The sequence below is a fragment of the Geotrypetes seraphini genome, chromosome 8 (assembly GCF_902459505.1).
Source record: "Geotrypetes seraphini chromosome 8, aGeoSer1.1, whole genome shotgun sequence".
Taxonomy (NCBI): domain Eukaryota; kingdom Metazoa; phylum Chordata; class Amphibia; order Gymnophiona; family Dermophiidae; genus Geotrypetes; species Geotrypetes seraphini.
Genome location: NC_047091.1, coordinates 180,747,946 through 180,765,203, shown reverse-complemented (window position 1 = coordinate 180,765,203; position 17,258 = coordinate 180,747,946). Strand labels below are relative to the sequence as shown.

Genomic DNA, 17,258 nt, shown 5'->3' with positions numbered 1-17,258 from the left:
TATAAGACTAGTGCTTGCCTGTAGCACTGCACTCATCCAGCTACCCCTCTGCACTCCAAAATGAAAGAGGTAATTTCACTGCAATCATAAATGACCTTTTGAAGGGTTTCTGTAGTCCTTGACATCATGTTTTGTTGTCATGTCATCCTGTGTTTTTACTCTCTCTATTTGCAGTTTGGAGATTACGACCCTTCAGTTCACAAAGCGTGGGTTTTTAGCGAAGAGGAGCTCCTCCCAAAAAGGGTAAGAAAGAAAAGAGCTCTCGGCTGTGTCTGGGGGCTGCAGATACCTCATCTTGCCTTGTTCGTGGATGGGATACTTAGGGGCTCTCGGGGAGATTGGCTACACAGCAGTCCGATTCTCAAAGGAAAATGTACTCCATTATTTTCTGGGCAATATTTCAGAAGTACATGTAACAAGTAGTAATAGCTTGCATACCAGCAAAAAATTCATTATTCAATTTAGATAATAAAAAAGAAAATCTTTTTATTGGGAAAGTTGTAAGTAAATACATACACATCCAAGTGATATATACAGACCTCTTGCCAATCCTGCCTCTCCTTCCCATCAAGCTAAAATGCTAAATGTTGACCTGTAAAGGCCATAAACCAAACTTAAAGATGATAAAGAAAAGAAATTTACTAAGTTAACAAAATACATCGGACACTAACTTTAAAGAGCTGTCCTCCTGTGATCGTACTGCTTTGTTGTTGTTTTTGAAATTTACTATGCAGGTATCATGTAATTGCCTGCTTTTGTTAGAAACAGTCATATTGAAAAATACAAGACACGTAGATTCAGCAGATGCCAGAAATGACATACATTGTCTAGACCGGTGTCTCACAAACTATCCAGAGTCACGGCACGCTAAACAGGCCATGGCTGGAGGGCACCCGGAAGTGCGTGGACATCGCTTGCATGTGTGATGTCATCACACTGACGTCTCCGCATGCACGAAGACCCTACAGACAGGCCCTGAGCCACTAGGGGGGTGCGGGGGATGCTCAATAGGAGAGGCGCTGGCTGACTGTCTACAGGACGTGCCTTTCTCCGCAAGATTTGGGGGTTGGTAAGTAGTGTGGGCAGACCTGATGGGCTATGGCCCTTATCTGCCGTCATTTTCTATGTTTCTATAGGCAGTCAGCCAGCACCGGTGATTCACGGCACCTGCAATCTTGCCGCAGCATACAATTTGCGATTCTCTGATCTAGACAGTCAGATCATCTGTTTATGGTAGAAGTTGAAGCATTTACCAAGACACTTCTGGTATTTCACTGGAGCTGTGTAAAGAATTGCAAGAAAGTCAATGTTAACATACATTGTGTTTGTCATTTTGTAAAGCATTTTTCACATATAAACCATGCTTTACACCTGGAAAAGGTCTCTTACAAAAAATTCTGCTGTTGAATGTTCACTTATATACATATGTGTATCTATAAGATGTTGCAGGAATGTTCTCAAACTCAAACCCTTTGCAGGGCCACATTTTGGATTTGTAGGTACTTGGAGGGCCGCAGAAAAAATAGTTAATGCCTTATTAAAGAAATGACAATTTTGCATGAGGTAAAACTCTTTATAGTTTATAAAACTTTCCTTTAACAGTTAAAAGGAAAGATATATAAACTATAAAGAGTTTTACCTCATGCAAAATTGTCATTTCTTTAATAAGGCATTAACTATTTTTTCTGCGGCCCTCCAAGTACTCTATTTTTTTCTGCAGCACTCACATTTAAAGTTCAATATCTTTTCTTTCTCAAAACTGGCACATTTCAATCACTGAATTGAAAATAAAATCATTTTCCTACCTTTGTTTGGTAATTTCATCAGTCTCTGGTTGCACTTTATTCTTCTGACTGTGCATCCAATACTTCTTCCCTTTTTTCAGCCTCCTGTATGCTTCCTCTCCTCCAGACCTCATTCCCTCCCCCAACTTTTTCTTTCTTTCTCTGTCTGTCTTTCTCTGATTCCGTGCCCCATTTTTTGCTTTGTTTCTGGTTCCCTGTCCCCCCTCCTTTTTTCTTCCTTCCTCCGTGCCCCATTTTTTGCTTTTTTTTCTGGCTCCCTGTCCCCACCCCACCTTCTTTCTTTCTTTCTTCCTTCCTGCCCTCCCCCATGCCACCGCCACCGCGGAATAGGCTGCTGCTGCTGCTGCTATCGGGAACAGGCCATCTCCCTGCTTCTTTTCTGCACGGGGCTGACCAACTCTCGCTGCCCGATGTCAATTCTAACGTCGGAAAGGACGTTCCGGGCAGCCAGGCAGCGGTTGGCTAGTCAGAACGTCCTCTCGACATCAGAATTGATGTCGGGCCACCAGAGTTGGTCGGCCCTGCAGGGAAGAGAACAGTGGACCGCCCCCCCCCCTTGGTACGCCACTGGAGCAGCAGCGTGTCTGGCGGCTCGTTCATTCAAAGCTGCGGGTGGCGGCTCCTTGCGAGATCCGTGCCTGCGTCTGAAGCCTCTCTGATGTTGTGACATCAGAGAGGCTTCCGATGCAGGAGTGGATAGCGCAAGGAGCCGCCAACCCGCGGCTTTGAGTGAATGAGCCGGCTGCTGCTCCAAAAGGAAGAGAATGATGGCCTATAGACTGCGGGCCGCAAATAAAACCTGGAGAGCCACATGCGGGCCGTGGGCCGCGTGTTTGAGACTGCTGGTGTAGTGGGTCGAGTGTATAGTTCATAAAATGGATGCACTGATGCCTTTTTTTTTTTAGCTGGTGTAAATTTATGCAAGAGCATTTGTACACTGACCTATTGACATCACCTTTAAGTGTTTTGTGTAGCTGATCATCAGATCAAGTACATTAGATAGAGTGTGAGCCCACCGGGACAGATAGGAAAAAATGCTTGAATACCTGAATGTAAACCACTTAGGCCATAACAGATGCTGGGGCCGATCCTGTTCAATATGTTTGTGAGTGACATTGCTGAAAAGTTAGAAGAAAAGGTTTGCCTTTTTGCAGATGATACCAAGATGTGTAACAGTAGACACCGAAGAGGGAGTGGAAAATATGAAAAAGGATCTGCAAAAGTTAGAGGAATGATCTAATGCCTGGCAACTAAAATTCAATGCAAAGAAATGCAGAGTAATGCATTTGGGGATTAATAATCGGAAGGAACCATATATGCTGGGAGGAGAGAAGCTGATATGCACGGACGGGGAGAGGGACCTTGGGGTGATAGTGTCCGAAGATCTAAAGGTGAAAAAGCAGTGTGACAAGGCGGTGGCTGCTGCCAGAAGGATGCTGAGCTGTATAAAGAGAGGCGTAGCCAGTAGAAGGAAGAAGGTGTTGATGCCCCTGTACAAGTCATTGGTAAGGCCCCACTTAGAGTATTGTGTTCAGTTTTAGAGACTGTATCTGGCGAAGGGCGTAAGAAGACTTGAAGCGGTCCAGAGGAGGGCAATGAAAATGATAGGAGGCTTGCGCCAGAATACTTATGAGGAGAGACTGGAAGCCCTGAATATGTATACCCTAGAGGAAAGGAGAGACAGGGGAGATATGATTCAGACGTTCAAATACTTGAAGGGTATTAACGTAGAACAAATCTTTTCCAGAGAAAGGAAAATGGTAAAACTAGAGGACATAATTTGAGGTTGAGAGGTGGTAGATTCAGAGGCAATATTAGGGAATTCTACTTTATGGAGAGGGTGATGGATGCCTGGAATGCGCTCCCGAGGCGGTAGAGAGGAAAACAGTGATGGAGTTCAAAGAAGCGTGGGATGAACACAGAGGATTTAGAATCAGAAAATAATATTAAATATTGAGCTCTGTGTCTGTATATGGCCGTTTGGGGGAGGATGGGCTGGGGAGGGTGTAGATGGGCTGGAATAGGTTTTGACGGAGATTTCGGCAGTTGGAACCCAAGCACAGTGCCAGATAGAGCTTTGGATTCTTGCCCAGAAATAGCTAAGAAGAAAAAATTTAAATTGAATCAGGTTGAGCAGACAGGATGGACCATTTGGGTCTTTATCTACTGTCATCTTCTATGTTACTATGTTATGACTCAGATGGAACAGTGGACAATTCATTTCAAACTGAAACTCAATACGGAAAAGATCAAACTTTTCTTGGCTAGTCCCAACGACAAAAGAACAAACTCATTGCTTCATCTTAATGGTCATGACTACCCGATTATTAAATCTATCAAAATTCTGGGAGTCACACTAGACCATCCAAATTAAAAGTTAGTATCCTTACTCAAACTCCTATATTAGGCCAACGATAGAAATGAGAAGTTAGACTTGCTCATGACTAGAGATAAAGACTTTATTTCTCAAGTGCCCAAAGTCAGCAGCCAGAGCAAATCATGGTTGTTGAACATGTAGCTGGGCTATCAGCGATTACTGTCTTATTTTCTCTATGAGCTTCTTTTTGTATTTTTTTAAATTATGTTATTATTCATTTGTATTATTATTGCGTTTTTGCTTATGCTGTAATTGTGTGGTACTTAGCTCGGGTTTGGAGTAACGCCCGGCTTGCTTCCCACACCGTACGGGTATGCTAGAATAGTTGTGTCTGTCTGTCTGTGTTTCTTTATCTCTCTCTCCTTGGCCGCTGTCTGTATCCTTCTGTCTCCCCTCCCCCCCCCCCCCCGAGCAAAGCTGTCTGCCCCCAGGACACACCTTCCCCCCAAAGCAGCCCCCTTTCCCTCTCCCTGTCTCTCCATGGCCCTCTTCTGTCTCCCCCCCCCCGAGCAAAGCTGTCTGTCCCCAGCACACCTCTCCCTATCTCTCCATGGCCCCTTCTGTCTCCCCAAAGCAGCCCCCTTTCCCTCTCCCTGTCTCTCCATGGCCCCTTCTGTCTTCCACCCCAGAGCAAAGCTGTCTGTCCCCAGCACACCTTCCCCCCAAAGTAGCCCCCTTTCCCTCTCCCTATCTCTCCATGGCCCCTTCTGTCTCCTCCCAGAGCAAAGCTGTCCCCAGCACACCTCCCCCCCCCAAAGCAGCCCCCTTTCCCTCTCCCCCTGGCTCCCGGTATTGATCCCCTTCTTACCCTCCCCTCCATCCCGGCGTCTTCTGGCCTGCTCCTCTTCAAAGCAGCCTGCAATCGTGGTGGCCGGCTTTAGCGAACCTCGCAGACTGCTCTCCAACTCGGTAGCACGTTCCCTCTGACGCGATCTCGTGCGTCAGAGGGAGCATGCTACTGAGCTTGGAGAGCGGCCTCCGAGATTCTTTAAAGCCGGCCACGATCGCAGACTGCTCTGAAGAGGATCAGCGGCGGCGAGTGAGGTGACACGGCGAGGACGCGGGCAGGCAGCGAGTGAGAGGCAGTGGTGAGTGAGGGCGGGCGGTGACGCGCCGAGGACAGGGAGAGAGCACAGTCGTGCGCCTTCAGCCCCCGCATGCGCCGTGAGATTAGAATGTTGCCACAGAAGCACACCTCACGGCGCCACACCGCACGAATTTTCGAGAGCGCATGTGCGCTCTAGCATTTTATTATATATGATAAAAAATCAGTAAATATTCCTCAGGCTCCAGCTGATGGTTGATGATGCATCCTGCGCAACCATTGACTGGTTTGATATGCTGGGTCTGGCTGGTAGTGGTGGTGGGGGGAGCAGAATAAGAGGAAGGGTAGGATCAGGTTGGGTGATCAAATTTGGGATTTTTTTCTTCACTGACCACAACCCTCCCCTCCAGAGAGAGGTTTTTTATTCCTCTAGTGCAGGGGTGTCAAAGTCCCTCCTCGAGGGCCGTAATCCAGTCGGGTTTTCAGGATTTCCCCAATGAATATGCATGAGATCTATTTGCATGCACTGCTTTCATTGTATGCTAATAGATCTCATGCATATTCATTGGGGAAATCCTGAAAACCCAACTGAATTGCGGCCCTCGAGGAGGAACTTTGACACCACTGCTCCTGACAGCCAAGGGGGTATTATATTTGGTGGTACTGGGTCCTCCTGTCCTCCATCATAGGCTCCCGTGTCAAGGTGCTTTGCTGCATGTGCCTTGGGTCTCCCTTCCACTCCTATGGGAGGGAGCCCTTGAAAGCTTCCTGAAATCAACTGACAGCTGTTAAAAAAAATGTTTAGAAAAGATTAAATTACAGCAATTGGGAACCAAAGCAAAGCCTGAAACACTATTGGCCATGGCAGGAGGAGTAAATAATGATATTTACAGGGGAGGGAGGATTTTCGATCAGTGAGATGGCCCAGGCCATGGCACACTTGGTTCCTTGCACCGAGGAAGGCCGGGTTTCTGAACATTGCAACAGGCCACTGCTCTGGAGCTTCAGATAGCAAGTGCAGCTGGAGAGGAGCAGTGGAGACAGGCAGAATGCGTGGCTGTGGAAGGGAGCTTGATTTTCATGGGAATTGCTACAATGTCGTTTTTTGTGGAGAATGAAAATAGTCCTTCTCTTTTCTTTTAAACCAGGCAGAAGTGTTTAAGGTGTTGCTGAGCCACTTGTTAATGTGGGGTTTCCCTTGAATTTGTATTTCTAATGCATAAGGCTTTCTGTCCAAAGAAAGATTCTTGGCTGTAGGAAAGGAATGTGATGACCCTCAAGAGGGATCCTGGAAGTTAAGGAGCAATGGTTACTTCTGCAGGTGGCAGATAGAGAGAGAGAGAGATCTCTGGAAGAGAAGAGCCTGAGTGAAGTCATCTCTAGAACCCAATATGCAGTCCAGGAAGTCTGGCTGGAGGAGGATGGCGTTCCTCCTGGCAGGTTTATTGAAAGCTTCTATACCGCTGCTAATGACTGGGGGAGTCAATTCAGAGCGTTTTATATAGTAACATAGTAAACGGCAGATAAAGACCCGAATGGTCCATCCAGTCTGCTCAACTCTTCATGCTCTGTAAATTAATGATTTAATTTACATTATCCTTTTTCTTAGATATTTCTGGGCCAGAAACCCAGATCTCTTCCCGGTTCTGTGCTTAGTTTCCATCTACTGGAGTCTCCATCAAAGCTCACTCCAGCCCATCTAAACCATCCCAGCCTTCGAAGCCCTCCCCAGCCCATCTGCAACTGAATGGCCATATACGGGACACAGACTGCCCAGTACTGGTATGAGCCACAATAATTAGAATTTGTAAGTAAGGATGACTGTTCTGTCTGATATCCCTGGTGTTATATTGATGATTACAGATACACATAGGGCCATTAAGGAGATGATCACAACAGAATTATATCTCATTATGATGGTTTTATGCCTCTCGAAGGCGGATGGGTTCATCTCTACAATCACCAAGAAAGACGGTCATTCTGGTAGTGAAAGATTCATAGAACCAGCAGATGGAGACTGTATTTAAGCAGGCCTTTGAGGTTTCAGCCTTGGCATTGACAGTCTGTGGAGGCCAAGTAACCAGAGTTTGTTTTTCATTAGTTTGAACAGTTGCATGAGGAATTTCTCATATAAAATGCAGGAGGAAGCTCAGAGGAAAGTATCTGCAGCATTTCTTGATGACATTTGACCTGATTTAGGCATTTGCAGAAAGTGGGACCCTCTTAAGGTTACATGCCGCTTTTTGTGGTTTAGGAGTTGGGCAGCAGATGTGGCCTCAAACCGCTGACTCTCTGTAAGTTCTCCTTTAAGAGTGAGTTGTTTGGTGAAGACCTGGAAAAGCTGGTCAAGAGTTTGGAAGGGTCAAAGGTAGCTAAGCTCCTGGAAGACTGATCATGGGTGACGTGTGTCCAGGACATTTCAAGGTTGCTAGAGGGATATTGGCCTAGCAGAGTGAACAGTTCGCCATGTAGATTTCCTCCTGAGGTCAGCCCTTTCAGGGTGGTCACAGGAGTGTCCCATTCTACTAAACAGCAAGCATCGAATTGCCAGCGAATAGGACTCCACCATAGGACATTTGCAAGGCAGCCAGTTGGTTATCTCTCCAATTCCTTGTGCATCATTACAGATTGGATGTTAAGGGTAAAGCAGGATGCAGCCTTTGGCACTAGCATCTTGAGGTCAGGCCTTTTTGGGTCCTACCCATTACATATTCTGATTCAGTACTTCCCATATATCTGGACTGGTCTGGTGGGATGATAAGGAAGGAGAAGTTAGATCTTAACCTGTTCATTTTCTTTCCCCTAGTCCTTCCAGACCAGTTCAGAACCTGCCCTTGTGGAAAGAAGAGGAAGAAGAATTGTGTATTTCTTTAGCACTCTCCAGACCAGTAGAGGTTAATCTTTACAAATGGGTATATATCCAATCATGACCAGCAGGTGGAGACTGAAAACAAAACTGTGGGACAGTATATACTATACTCCCTTCTCTATTTCCCTCAGTCTTCTTTCAGTCTCCAGCAAGTGTTGATGTGATCTGTACCCATCTCCCTTGGTAGGGCTGTTGGAATTTGTTTAGGGGGTTTATAGTCCCTGTTTTTGGCCGGACAGAGCTTGGGCTGGCCCTGTTTGGGGGTCCGTCCGACCTCGGGGGTGTCAAACCCGGCGGGTCTCGAGCGGGGTCCCTCTCCCCACTTCCTCCACCTCCCCACATTTTTTTAGAGGAGCCTCAGCAGTAAGCCTTGCCCCCTAAATTAAGCAAGGCATATTGCTTCGAGAGCCTGTGGAGTCTGTTCTGTAAAAAAAAAAAAAAAATCCTGAGGTAGTGCTGGTCTGGAGGGTTGTTTCCCTTTAAGAAAACTGTATTTTACTGTATTTTTTCATCTAACCGGCACTTTTTTATAGCTAGGTCTAGTATGGAGCAATGAGCACTTCTAAAGGGAAAAAGTGCTCATTGTGCTCCAGGCGCGAGGCACTCGTGGCCGGCCTGTGCAAGCGGTGTTCAGGCCGGTGCGGTGGAGGAGCTCCGTCGGCAGCGGCTGCAGGCTCCCAGAGCTCCCCGCCGATGGTGCCTCGCGAGTCAGCTGGGAGCAGTGGGGAAGCCCGGTCTTCCCCATCCGCCCACGGAGGGATTCCCCGAGCCGCCGAGGGTTGTTGGGGATTCCCTCTCAGCTGATATTTTGACAGCTGATGCCGACTTGCCTGTTTTAGCGGCTGGGACTGTTAAGGCTTCTCAGCCGCTACAGGCTATGGAGGGAGCATTTTTGGCGGGAAAGTCGCCATCTTCTCAGTCTGGCCCCTCCATTTTGTCTTCCACCTCAGGTGACCTTCCCCCTGTATTGGAAAAACAGGGGCAGGTTTCTGCCGGGTCCCCTGCTGTGGCAGGGAGTCCCTTGGGACCCTCGGGGGTTTTTTCTCCTGATTTCTTTTTTTCCATGTGCAGAGCCTATTTTCAGGCGGCTGGGGGTCCCGGATGCGCTTAGGGGGTATCGGGGAGTGGGGTTTCCTCTGCGCTCCCTGCGGCTTTGCTTCTCTCGTCTTTTGTGGCGTCCCCTCCTTGTCCTCCCTTGTCCAAGCGTCCGCGGGTGTCGTGGGACGAGGATTTATGGTCGGAGGAGCGTGTCGGTCTGGATGAGGACCTGGATCTTTCAGAGGATTTCCAGGACCCTCTCGAGGGGACGGCCGCTGGCGGCGGGTTGTCGGGTTTCTCGTCCTCCGGCGAAGAGGCGTCCGTGGTGCGCCTTTTTCAGAGAGATGAGCTGCCGGACCTGATTCAACAGGTTTCTTCGGTGTTGCGTTTTGAGGATGCGCCGCCGGAGACTCCGCGTGTGGGGGACCCTCTGTTACGGGGGATCCGTTCCGTTTCCCGCTCTTTTCCTATGCATCAGGAAATTCGGGATATTATACTGGAACAGTGGAAAACGCCGGAGACGCCGTTTCGTTTGGCGCGCAGCATGGCTCGTTTGTATCCCATCCCAGAAGGGGATCGGGCTACTTTAGCATCGCCAGTTGTTGACGCGGTGGTCTCGGCGATTTCTAAGCGGCATACCATGCCTGTTGAGGGCGGTTCTGCCTTGCGGGACTCTGAGGAGCGCAAGTTGGAGAACATCCTTAAGCAAAATTTTCAGGTCTCTGCCTTTGGGGTCCAGTCGGCTATTTGTGGGGGGCTGGTCGCTCGCGCCGTGTTTCGGTGGGCTGAGCGTGTCCTGGATCGGGAGTCTGATGACTGGTCTCTGGTGGATCAGGAGGTAGCGAAGATTGAGATGGCTGCCTCATTCCTCTCAGATGCTCTTTATGACTTGGTGCGGATCTCGGCTAAGTCTATGGCCTTTGGCGTGGCCGCGCGGCGTATTTTGTGGCTGCGCGCTTGGGCGGCGAATGCTGCGTCCAAAGCTAAGCTTACTAAATTTCCCTTTCGGGGGTCTTTTTTGTTTGGGGAGGAATTGGATAAGTTGATTCAGACTCTGACGGACTCGAAGGTGCCCCGTCTGCCTGAGGACCGTGCCCGCCCTGCGTCTCAGGGTGGCGCTGCCCGGGGGCGTTTGCGGGAGTTTCGCAAGTATCGCCCTGGGCGTGGGGCTGCTTCTTTCCAGGCTCCGGGGTTTTCCCTGGGTCGGTTCTTCCAGCGCACGCAGCCCTTTCGGGGGGCCCATCAGGGGGCAGGGAATCCCTCCGCCGGTTCCCACGCTTCCCGTCCTGCACAATGACTCCTTGCCGGCGCCCCCTTTGGTTCCGGTGGGGGCCCAGCTGCGCGACTTTTTCCCCAAATGGGCCGAGGTCACGTCCGATCAGTGGGTCCTGGAGGTGGTGCGGGACGGTTATGCCCTGGAGTTCGCCCGCTCTCTGCCGGACCTTTTCCTCGCCTCTCCATGTCAGACTCCTTGGAAGACGCAGGCTTTTCGTCAGACCCTTCAGCGCTTGCTAGATCTCAAGGCAGTGGTTCCGGTGCCCCCTCCGGAGTGGGGCACCGGCAGGTACTCCATTTACTTTGTGGTGCCCAAGAAGGAGGGGACCTTTCGGCCCATCCTGGATTTGAAAGGGGTCAACAGGGCTCTCAAGATTCCCTCTTTCCGCATGGAAACTCTGCGGTCGGTCATTCTGGCGGTTCAGCCGGGGGAGTTTCTCACTTCTCTCGATCTGACGGAGGCCTACTTGCATGTTCCCATTCGGGCCTCTCATCAGCGCTTCCTTCGCTTTGCGATCTTGGGTCGGCACTATCAGTTCTGTGCGCTTCCCTTTGGTCTGGCCACGGCTCCCCGGACGTTCACCAAGGTGATGGTGGTCGTCGCGGCAGCCTTGCGGTCGGAGGGCATCCTGGTACACCCCTACCTGGACGACTGGTTGATTCGGGCAAAGTCGTTGCAGGAGAGCTTCCGGGTTACGGCTCGGGTGATGGAGTTTCTCCGGTTGCTGGGCTGGGTGGTCAACCTTTCCAAGAGCCGGTTGGTCCCGGCTCAGCGTCTGGAGTACCTTGGGGTTCTGTTCGACACCTCCTTGGGGAAGGTCTTCCTTCCAGAGGCCCGGGTGAGCAAATTGCAATCTCAAATTTGCCTGCTTTTGGCGTCCCAGTGTCCTCGGGCGCGAGATTTCCTCCAAGTCTTGGGGTCGATGGCGGCGTCCCTGGACGTGGTGAGGTGGGCGCGGGCCCACATGCGTCCTCTCCAGTATGCTCTGCTCCGGAGGTGGTCTCCCCAGAGGCACGGGATGGATGTTCCGGTTCCCCTGCGAGGTATGGCGCGCTGCAGTCTGCGTTGGTGGCTCCGGACCCCTCACCTGGTTCAGGGGGTGGGTCTGGATCTTCCGCAGTGGACGGTGCTCCTTACGGATGCGAGTCTCCTCGGTTGGGGGGCTCAGTGTTTGGGTCACTCAGCTCAGGGCACCTGGACCACGGAGGAGGCCTCCTAGTCGATCAACGTGTTGGAGACCAGAGCGGTCCGTCTGGCGCTGTTAGCTTTCCACTCCCTTTTGTTGGGCAAGTCGGTCAGAGTCCTGTCGGACAATGCCACGGCGGTGGCTTATGTCAATCGTCAGGGGGGCGCCAAGAGCACTCAGGTGGCGCAGGAGGCGGCTCAGCTCATGGTTTGGGCGGAGTCTCATCTTCTGGACCTTTCGGCCTCTCACATAGCCGGGGTAGAAAATGTTCAGGCGGACTTCCTCAGTCGTCACTTCCTGGATCCAGGAGAGTGGTGTCTCGGCGCCGTGGCGTTTCAGTTGATAGTGCAGGCTTGAGGGCAGCCCATGATGGACCTGATGGCCACGAGTGGCAACGCCAAAGTGCCCCGCTTCTTCAGTCGTCGCAGGGACGGTCTGGCCGAGGGTCTGGATGCTCTGGTCCAACCGTGGCCAACGGAGGGGCTGTTGTATGTGTTCCCTCCTTGGCCATTAGTGGGCAGAGTACTTCTTCGCATTGTTCACCATCCGGGTCTGGTGGTTCTGGTGGCTCTGGATTGGCCTCGATGTCCGTGGTATGCGGATCTAGTGAGGCATCTGGTGGCGGATCCTCTCCCTCTCCCTCTCTTGGACGATCTTCTGACGCAGGGTCCCATTCCCATGTTCGACCCGTCTCCCTTCTGTCTTACGGCTTGGCTCTTGAAAGGGGTTGCCTTAGTAAGAAGGGATATTCAGATAAGGTGATCTCTACACTCTTGGGGTCCCGGAGGCTTTCTACCTCTCGGGCTTATGTGCGGGTTTGGCGTCTCTTTGAGGGATGGTGCCGGGCGCGGGGAGTGGTCTCTTTTCGTACTTCCCTGCCTAACATTCTAGAGTTCTTGCAAGATGGCCTGGATAGAGGCCTGGCTTGGTCTTCTCTCCGGGTTCAACTTGCGGCCCTGTTGGCTTTTCGAGGGTTGGTGACAGGTCAGCGTTTGTCGGCCATTCCTGATGTGATTCGCTTTTTGCGGGCGGCCAAGTTGCTCAGGCCTCCCCTACGGCCCTCTGTTCCCTCTTGGGATCTCAATCTGGTTCTCTCTGTGTTGGTGCGCCCACCTTTCGAGCCGTTGGATGGCTGTTCGTTGAAGGACCTTACTCTGAAGGCGGTCTTTTTGGTGGCCATTACTTCCGCTAGGCGAGTTTCTGAGCTTCAGGCTTTCTCTTGTAGGGCTCCCTTCTTGGAATTTTCGAGGGAGTGGGTTGTCTTGCGGCCTGTTCCTTCCTTTCTGCCGAAAGTAGTTTCTCCTTTTCATGTCAATCAATCGGTGGTCCTCCCGGTCTTGGGTAGTCGGGAGGGCTCTTCTGAGCAACGGCAGCTGCGCAAGTTGGATGTCGGTCGGGTCCTCCGCTCGTATGTGCAGCGGACCCAGGAATTCCGGAAATCCGATCATCTCTTTGTCCTTCTGGCTAGTCCTCGTCGGGGGACTGGCGCTTCTAGGGCTACTATTGCATGCTAGATCAAGAAGTACATAAGAACATAACATAAGAACATAAGAACTGCCATCACCGGATCAGACCTTCGGTCCATCAAGTCCGGCGATCCGCACACGCGGAGGCCCCGCCAGGTGTACACCTGGCGTAATTTATAGTCCACCATATCTTTATATGCCTCTCTTAAGGAGATATGCATCTAGTTTGCTCTTGAAGCCTAGGACGGTCGATTCCGCAATAATCTCCTCTGGGAGGGCATTCCAGGTGTCAACCACTCTCTGAGTGAAGCAGAACTTCCTGATATTAGTCCTGAACCTGTCCCCCCTCAGCTTCATTCCATGTCCTCTAGTCCGTGTCAAATTGGACAGTGTAAATAATCTTCTCTGCTCTATTTTGTCGATTCCTTTCAGTATTTTGAAGGTCTCGATCATATCCCCACGCATTCTCCTTTTCTCAAGGGAGAACAATCCCAGTGTTATAAGTCTATCCTCATATTCCAGTCTCTCCATACCCTTCACCAGTTTTGTTGCTCGTCTCTGCACCCTCTCCAGCAGTTTTATATCCTTCTTTAGGTAGGGAGACCAATGTTGGACGCAGTATTCCAAGTGTGGTCTGACCATTGCCCTATAAAGCGGCATTATAACTTTCTCCGATCTACTCGAGATTCCTTTCTTTATCATGCCCAACATTCTATTTGCCTTCTTTGCCGCTGCCGCGCATTGTGCCGACGGCTTCAGGGTCTTATCTATCAGTACACCCAGGTCCCTTTCTTGTTCACTCTTCCCCAGAGTTGCACCTGACATTGTATACTCGTATTCCTTATTCTTATTGCCTAAATGCATTACCTTGCATTTCTCCACATTGAACTTCATCTGCCATTTCTCCGCCCATGTTTCTAACCGACACAAGTCGCTCTGGAGTTTCTCTCTATCCTCCTGCGATCTGATTGCCCGGCATAGTTTTGTATCGTCTGCAAACTTGATGATCTCACTGGATGTTTCTTCCTCCAGGTCATTGATATAAATATTAAAAAGGATCGGCCCAAGTACCGAGCCCTGGGGTACACCACTAGTCACTTTCTCCCAGTCGGAGAACTTCCCATTTATGCCCACTCTCTGCTTTCGGTTTTCCAGCCATTTGCCTATCCATCTTTGTATATCTCCCTCTATGCCATGGCTTTGTAGTTTCCTGAGAAGTCTTTCGTGTGGAACTTTGTCGAACGCTTTCTGGAAGTCCAAGTATATTATGTCCACAGGCTTCCCACTATCAATTTGCTCGTTTACGGTCTCAAAAAATTGGAGTAAATTCGTCAAACATGATTTCCCTTTCCTGAATCCATGTTGACTGGGTTTCATCAAGTCGTGTGCGTCCAAGTGCCGGACTATGCTATCCTTGATCAGTGCTTCAACCATCTTGCCGGGGACCGACGTAAGACTCACAGGCCTATAGTTGCCCGGTTCCCCTCTCGATCCTTTTTTGAAAATTGGCGTGACGTTCGCTATCCTCCAGTCGTCCGGTATCTGTCCAGTTCTGATTGTCAGGTTTGCAAGTTTGTGCAATAACTCTCCGATTTCAACCTTCAATTCCTTTAAGACTCTCGGGTGAATTCCATCCGGTCCAGGGGATTTGTCACTTTTAAGTTTGTCGATCTGATAGTATATCTGGTCTAAGTCCACTTCAACTGTGGTGAGGCTGTCCTCTATTTCTCCTGGAAACACTTTCTCTGCTTCAGGTATTGTTGAGGTGTCTTCCTTCGTAAAGACAGACGCAAAGAAGGAATTTAGTTTGTCTGCGATTTGTTTATCTTCCTTGATGTACCCTTTTCTTCCCTGGTCGTCCAGGGGTCCCACTGCCTCTTTTGCAGGTTTTTTCCCTTTCACGTATCTAAAGAAGGGCTTGAAGTTTTTGGCCTCCTGGGCTATTTTTTCCTCATAATCCTGTTTGGCATCCCTCACCGCCTTGTGACATTTCTTCTGATCATCTTTATGTTTGTTCCAGGCTTCGGTTGTCTTTATGCATTTCCATTTTTTGAAAGAGTCCTTCTTTTCTTTTATGGCTTCCTTCACCTGTATGGTAAGCCATGCCGGTTCTCTTTTGCTCTTTGTTCTCCGATCTTTGGAAATCCTCGGAATGTAGAGATCTTGTGCTTCTGTGATAGTATTTTTCAGTAGGGACCATGCCTGATCTACCGTTTCAAGTTTGTCCACCATCTTCTCTAGTCGTTTTTCTACCATGGCCCTCATGCGATCGTATTTACCCTTTTTAAAGTTTAAGGTGGTGGTTAAGGTTTTGGCATGTTTCCCTTTCCCGATGTCAAGTTTAAAGTTGATTACATTGTGATCACTCGTTCCCAGTGGAACCACGACTTCCACTTCTGTTATCGGTCCCGTGAGGCCATTTAGGACCAAGTCCAAGGTGGCGTTGCCTCTTGTCGGCTCTTTTACCATTTGTTCCAGGAAGCAATCCCCTAGCACATCCAGGAACTTGGCCTCCTTGCCGCAGTTGGAGGTTGCTAGTTTCCAGTCTATCCCTGGGAAATTGAAGTCTCCCAATACAATTACATTGCCCGTCTTGCATTCTTGTTTGATTTCTTCCATCATTTCTGAGTCAGTTTCCTCCGCCTGTCCTGGGGGACGATAGTAAAGGCCAATTTTCGTATCTGCACCATATTGACCAGGAATTTTGATCCAGAGTGACTCAAGCTTCTCTTTCATTTCTGTTGTAACCATTTCAACAGAATCTATTCCCTCCTTGACATATAGAGCAATACCTCCACCTTTCTGCCCTACTCGATCTCTTCTATACAGTTTGTATCCCTGTAGTACTGTGTCCCATTTGTTTTCTTCATTCCACCATGTTTCTGTTATGCCAATGATATCCAATATGTCATGTCTCGCTATTGTCTCTAGTTCCCCCATTTTGTTACCTAGACTTCTAGCATTCGTATACATACATCTAAATTCCCTTTGTGTTACCTTTTTGGACCTTCTACTCTTGGCCGTCCCTATAGTTTCAAATACGGTATCCTTTACTGCTCCTGTGTTATCACCCTTATTTGCTGTGTGGTCGTCCTCTCCTGTGTCTGAGTTGTCCCTTCCTGCTTTTTCTCCCTTATTGGCTGTGGGGTCGTCTTCTCTTGTGTAGGAGTAGTAGTCCTTGGCTTCTTCGTCGGGGCATCCTGCTATCCGTGCCATCGACCGGTGGTCGACTGTCGGCTTTCCCCTATCTTTCAGTTTAAAGCCTTCTCGATTGCCTTCTTCATGTTGCCTGCCAAAACTCGTGCTCTATTTCTTCCGCTTCTCTTCTGGGGCAGCAGCCCGTTCCGGAGTTTCTCAAAGCTCATTCTTCTCGGGGTCAGGCGGCTTCTTGGGCTCAGTCGTCGCTCGTGCCTCCAGTAGACATTTGTAAGGCTGCGGTTTGGTCTTCCTTGTATTCCTTTGTCAGACTCTTTCGGGTAGATGTTCTGGCGCGTCAGGATGCGGTGTTCGGTGTGTGTGTTCTGGTGTCAGCCCTTCGGGGGTCCCGCCCGTGTGAGGGACTGCTTTGGTACGTCCCATTCGTAAAGATTAACCTCTACTGGTCTGGAGAGTGCTAAAGAAGGAGAAATTAGGTTCTTACCTGCTAATTTACTTTCTTTTAGCTTCTCCAGACCAGTAGAGGTCCCCACCCTGTCTGTTGTTGTTGTTGTTGTTGGGGCTGTTTCGCGGGCAGTTTTTGTTTTTTGCTGCGGGTTCTAGTATTTTTCTAGGGCCGGGGAGAATTAAAGAACAGCGGCTGTGGCTCGGCTGGCTTAGCTGGCGAGCTGTGGGGACATTTTCCTTCGGGTATTTCTCCTCTGCATTTTCCAACAGCATTTGGGTATGTTATTTGTTACTCCTGTTCGGAATATTGTTTTCTTTCTGTTTTCCAGTTCTTGGTTCTGCTTGGCTATTCGGCAGACTGAGGGAAATAGAGAAGGGAGTATATTATATACTGTCCCACAGTTTTGTTTTCAGTCTCCACCTGCTGGTCATGATTGGATATATACCCATTTGTAAAGATTAACCTCTACTGGTCTGGAGAAGCTAAAAGAAAGTAAATTAGCAGGTAAGAACCTAATTTCTCCATATGCTCTAATGGACCGAAGCTTCCAGAGAGTGAAAAAACCCTTTCTGACTAAGAAGTCTACCTGGTC

The 17,258-nt window shown here is 49.4% G+C and overlaps 1 protein-coding gene across 1 annotated transcript in view; it reads left to right on the top strand.

The window, feature by feature from the left end:
• NF2 (neurofibromin 2) overlaps positions 1-17,258 on the top strand; it is a 190,145-nt gene that overhangs the window by 17,799 nt on the left and 155,088 nt on the right. The window contains 1 exon segment of the mRNA XM_033954223.1: positions 175-243. Within this exon segment, the coding sequence (XP_033810114.1) occupies positions 175-243 (69 nt within the window).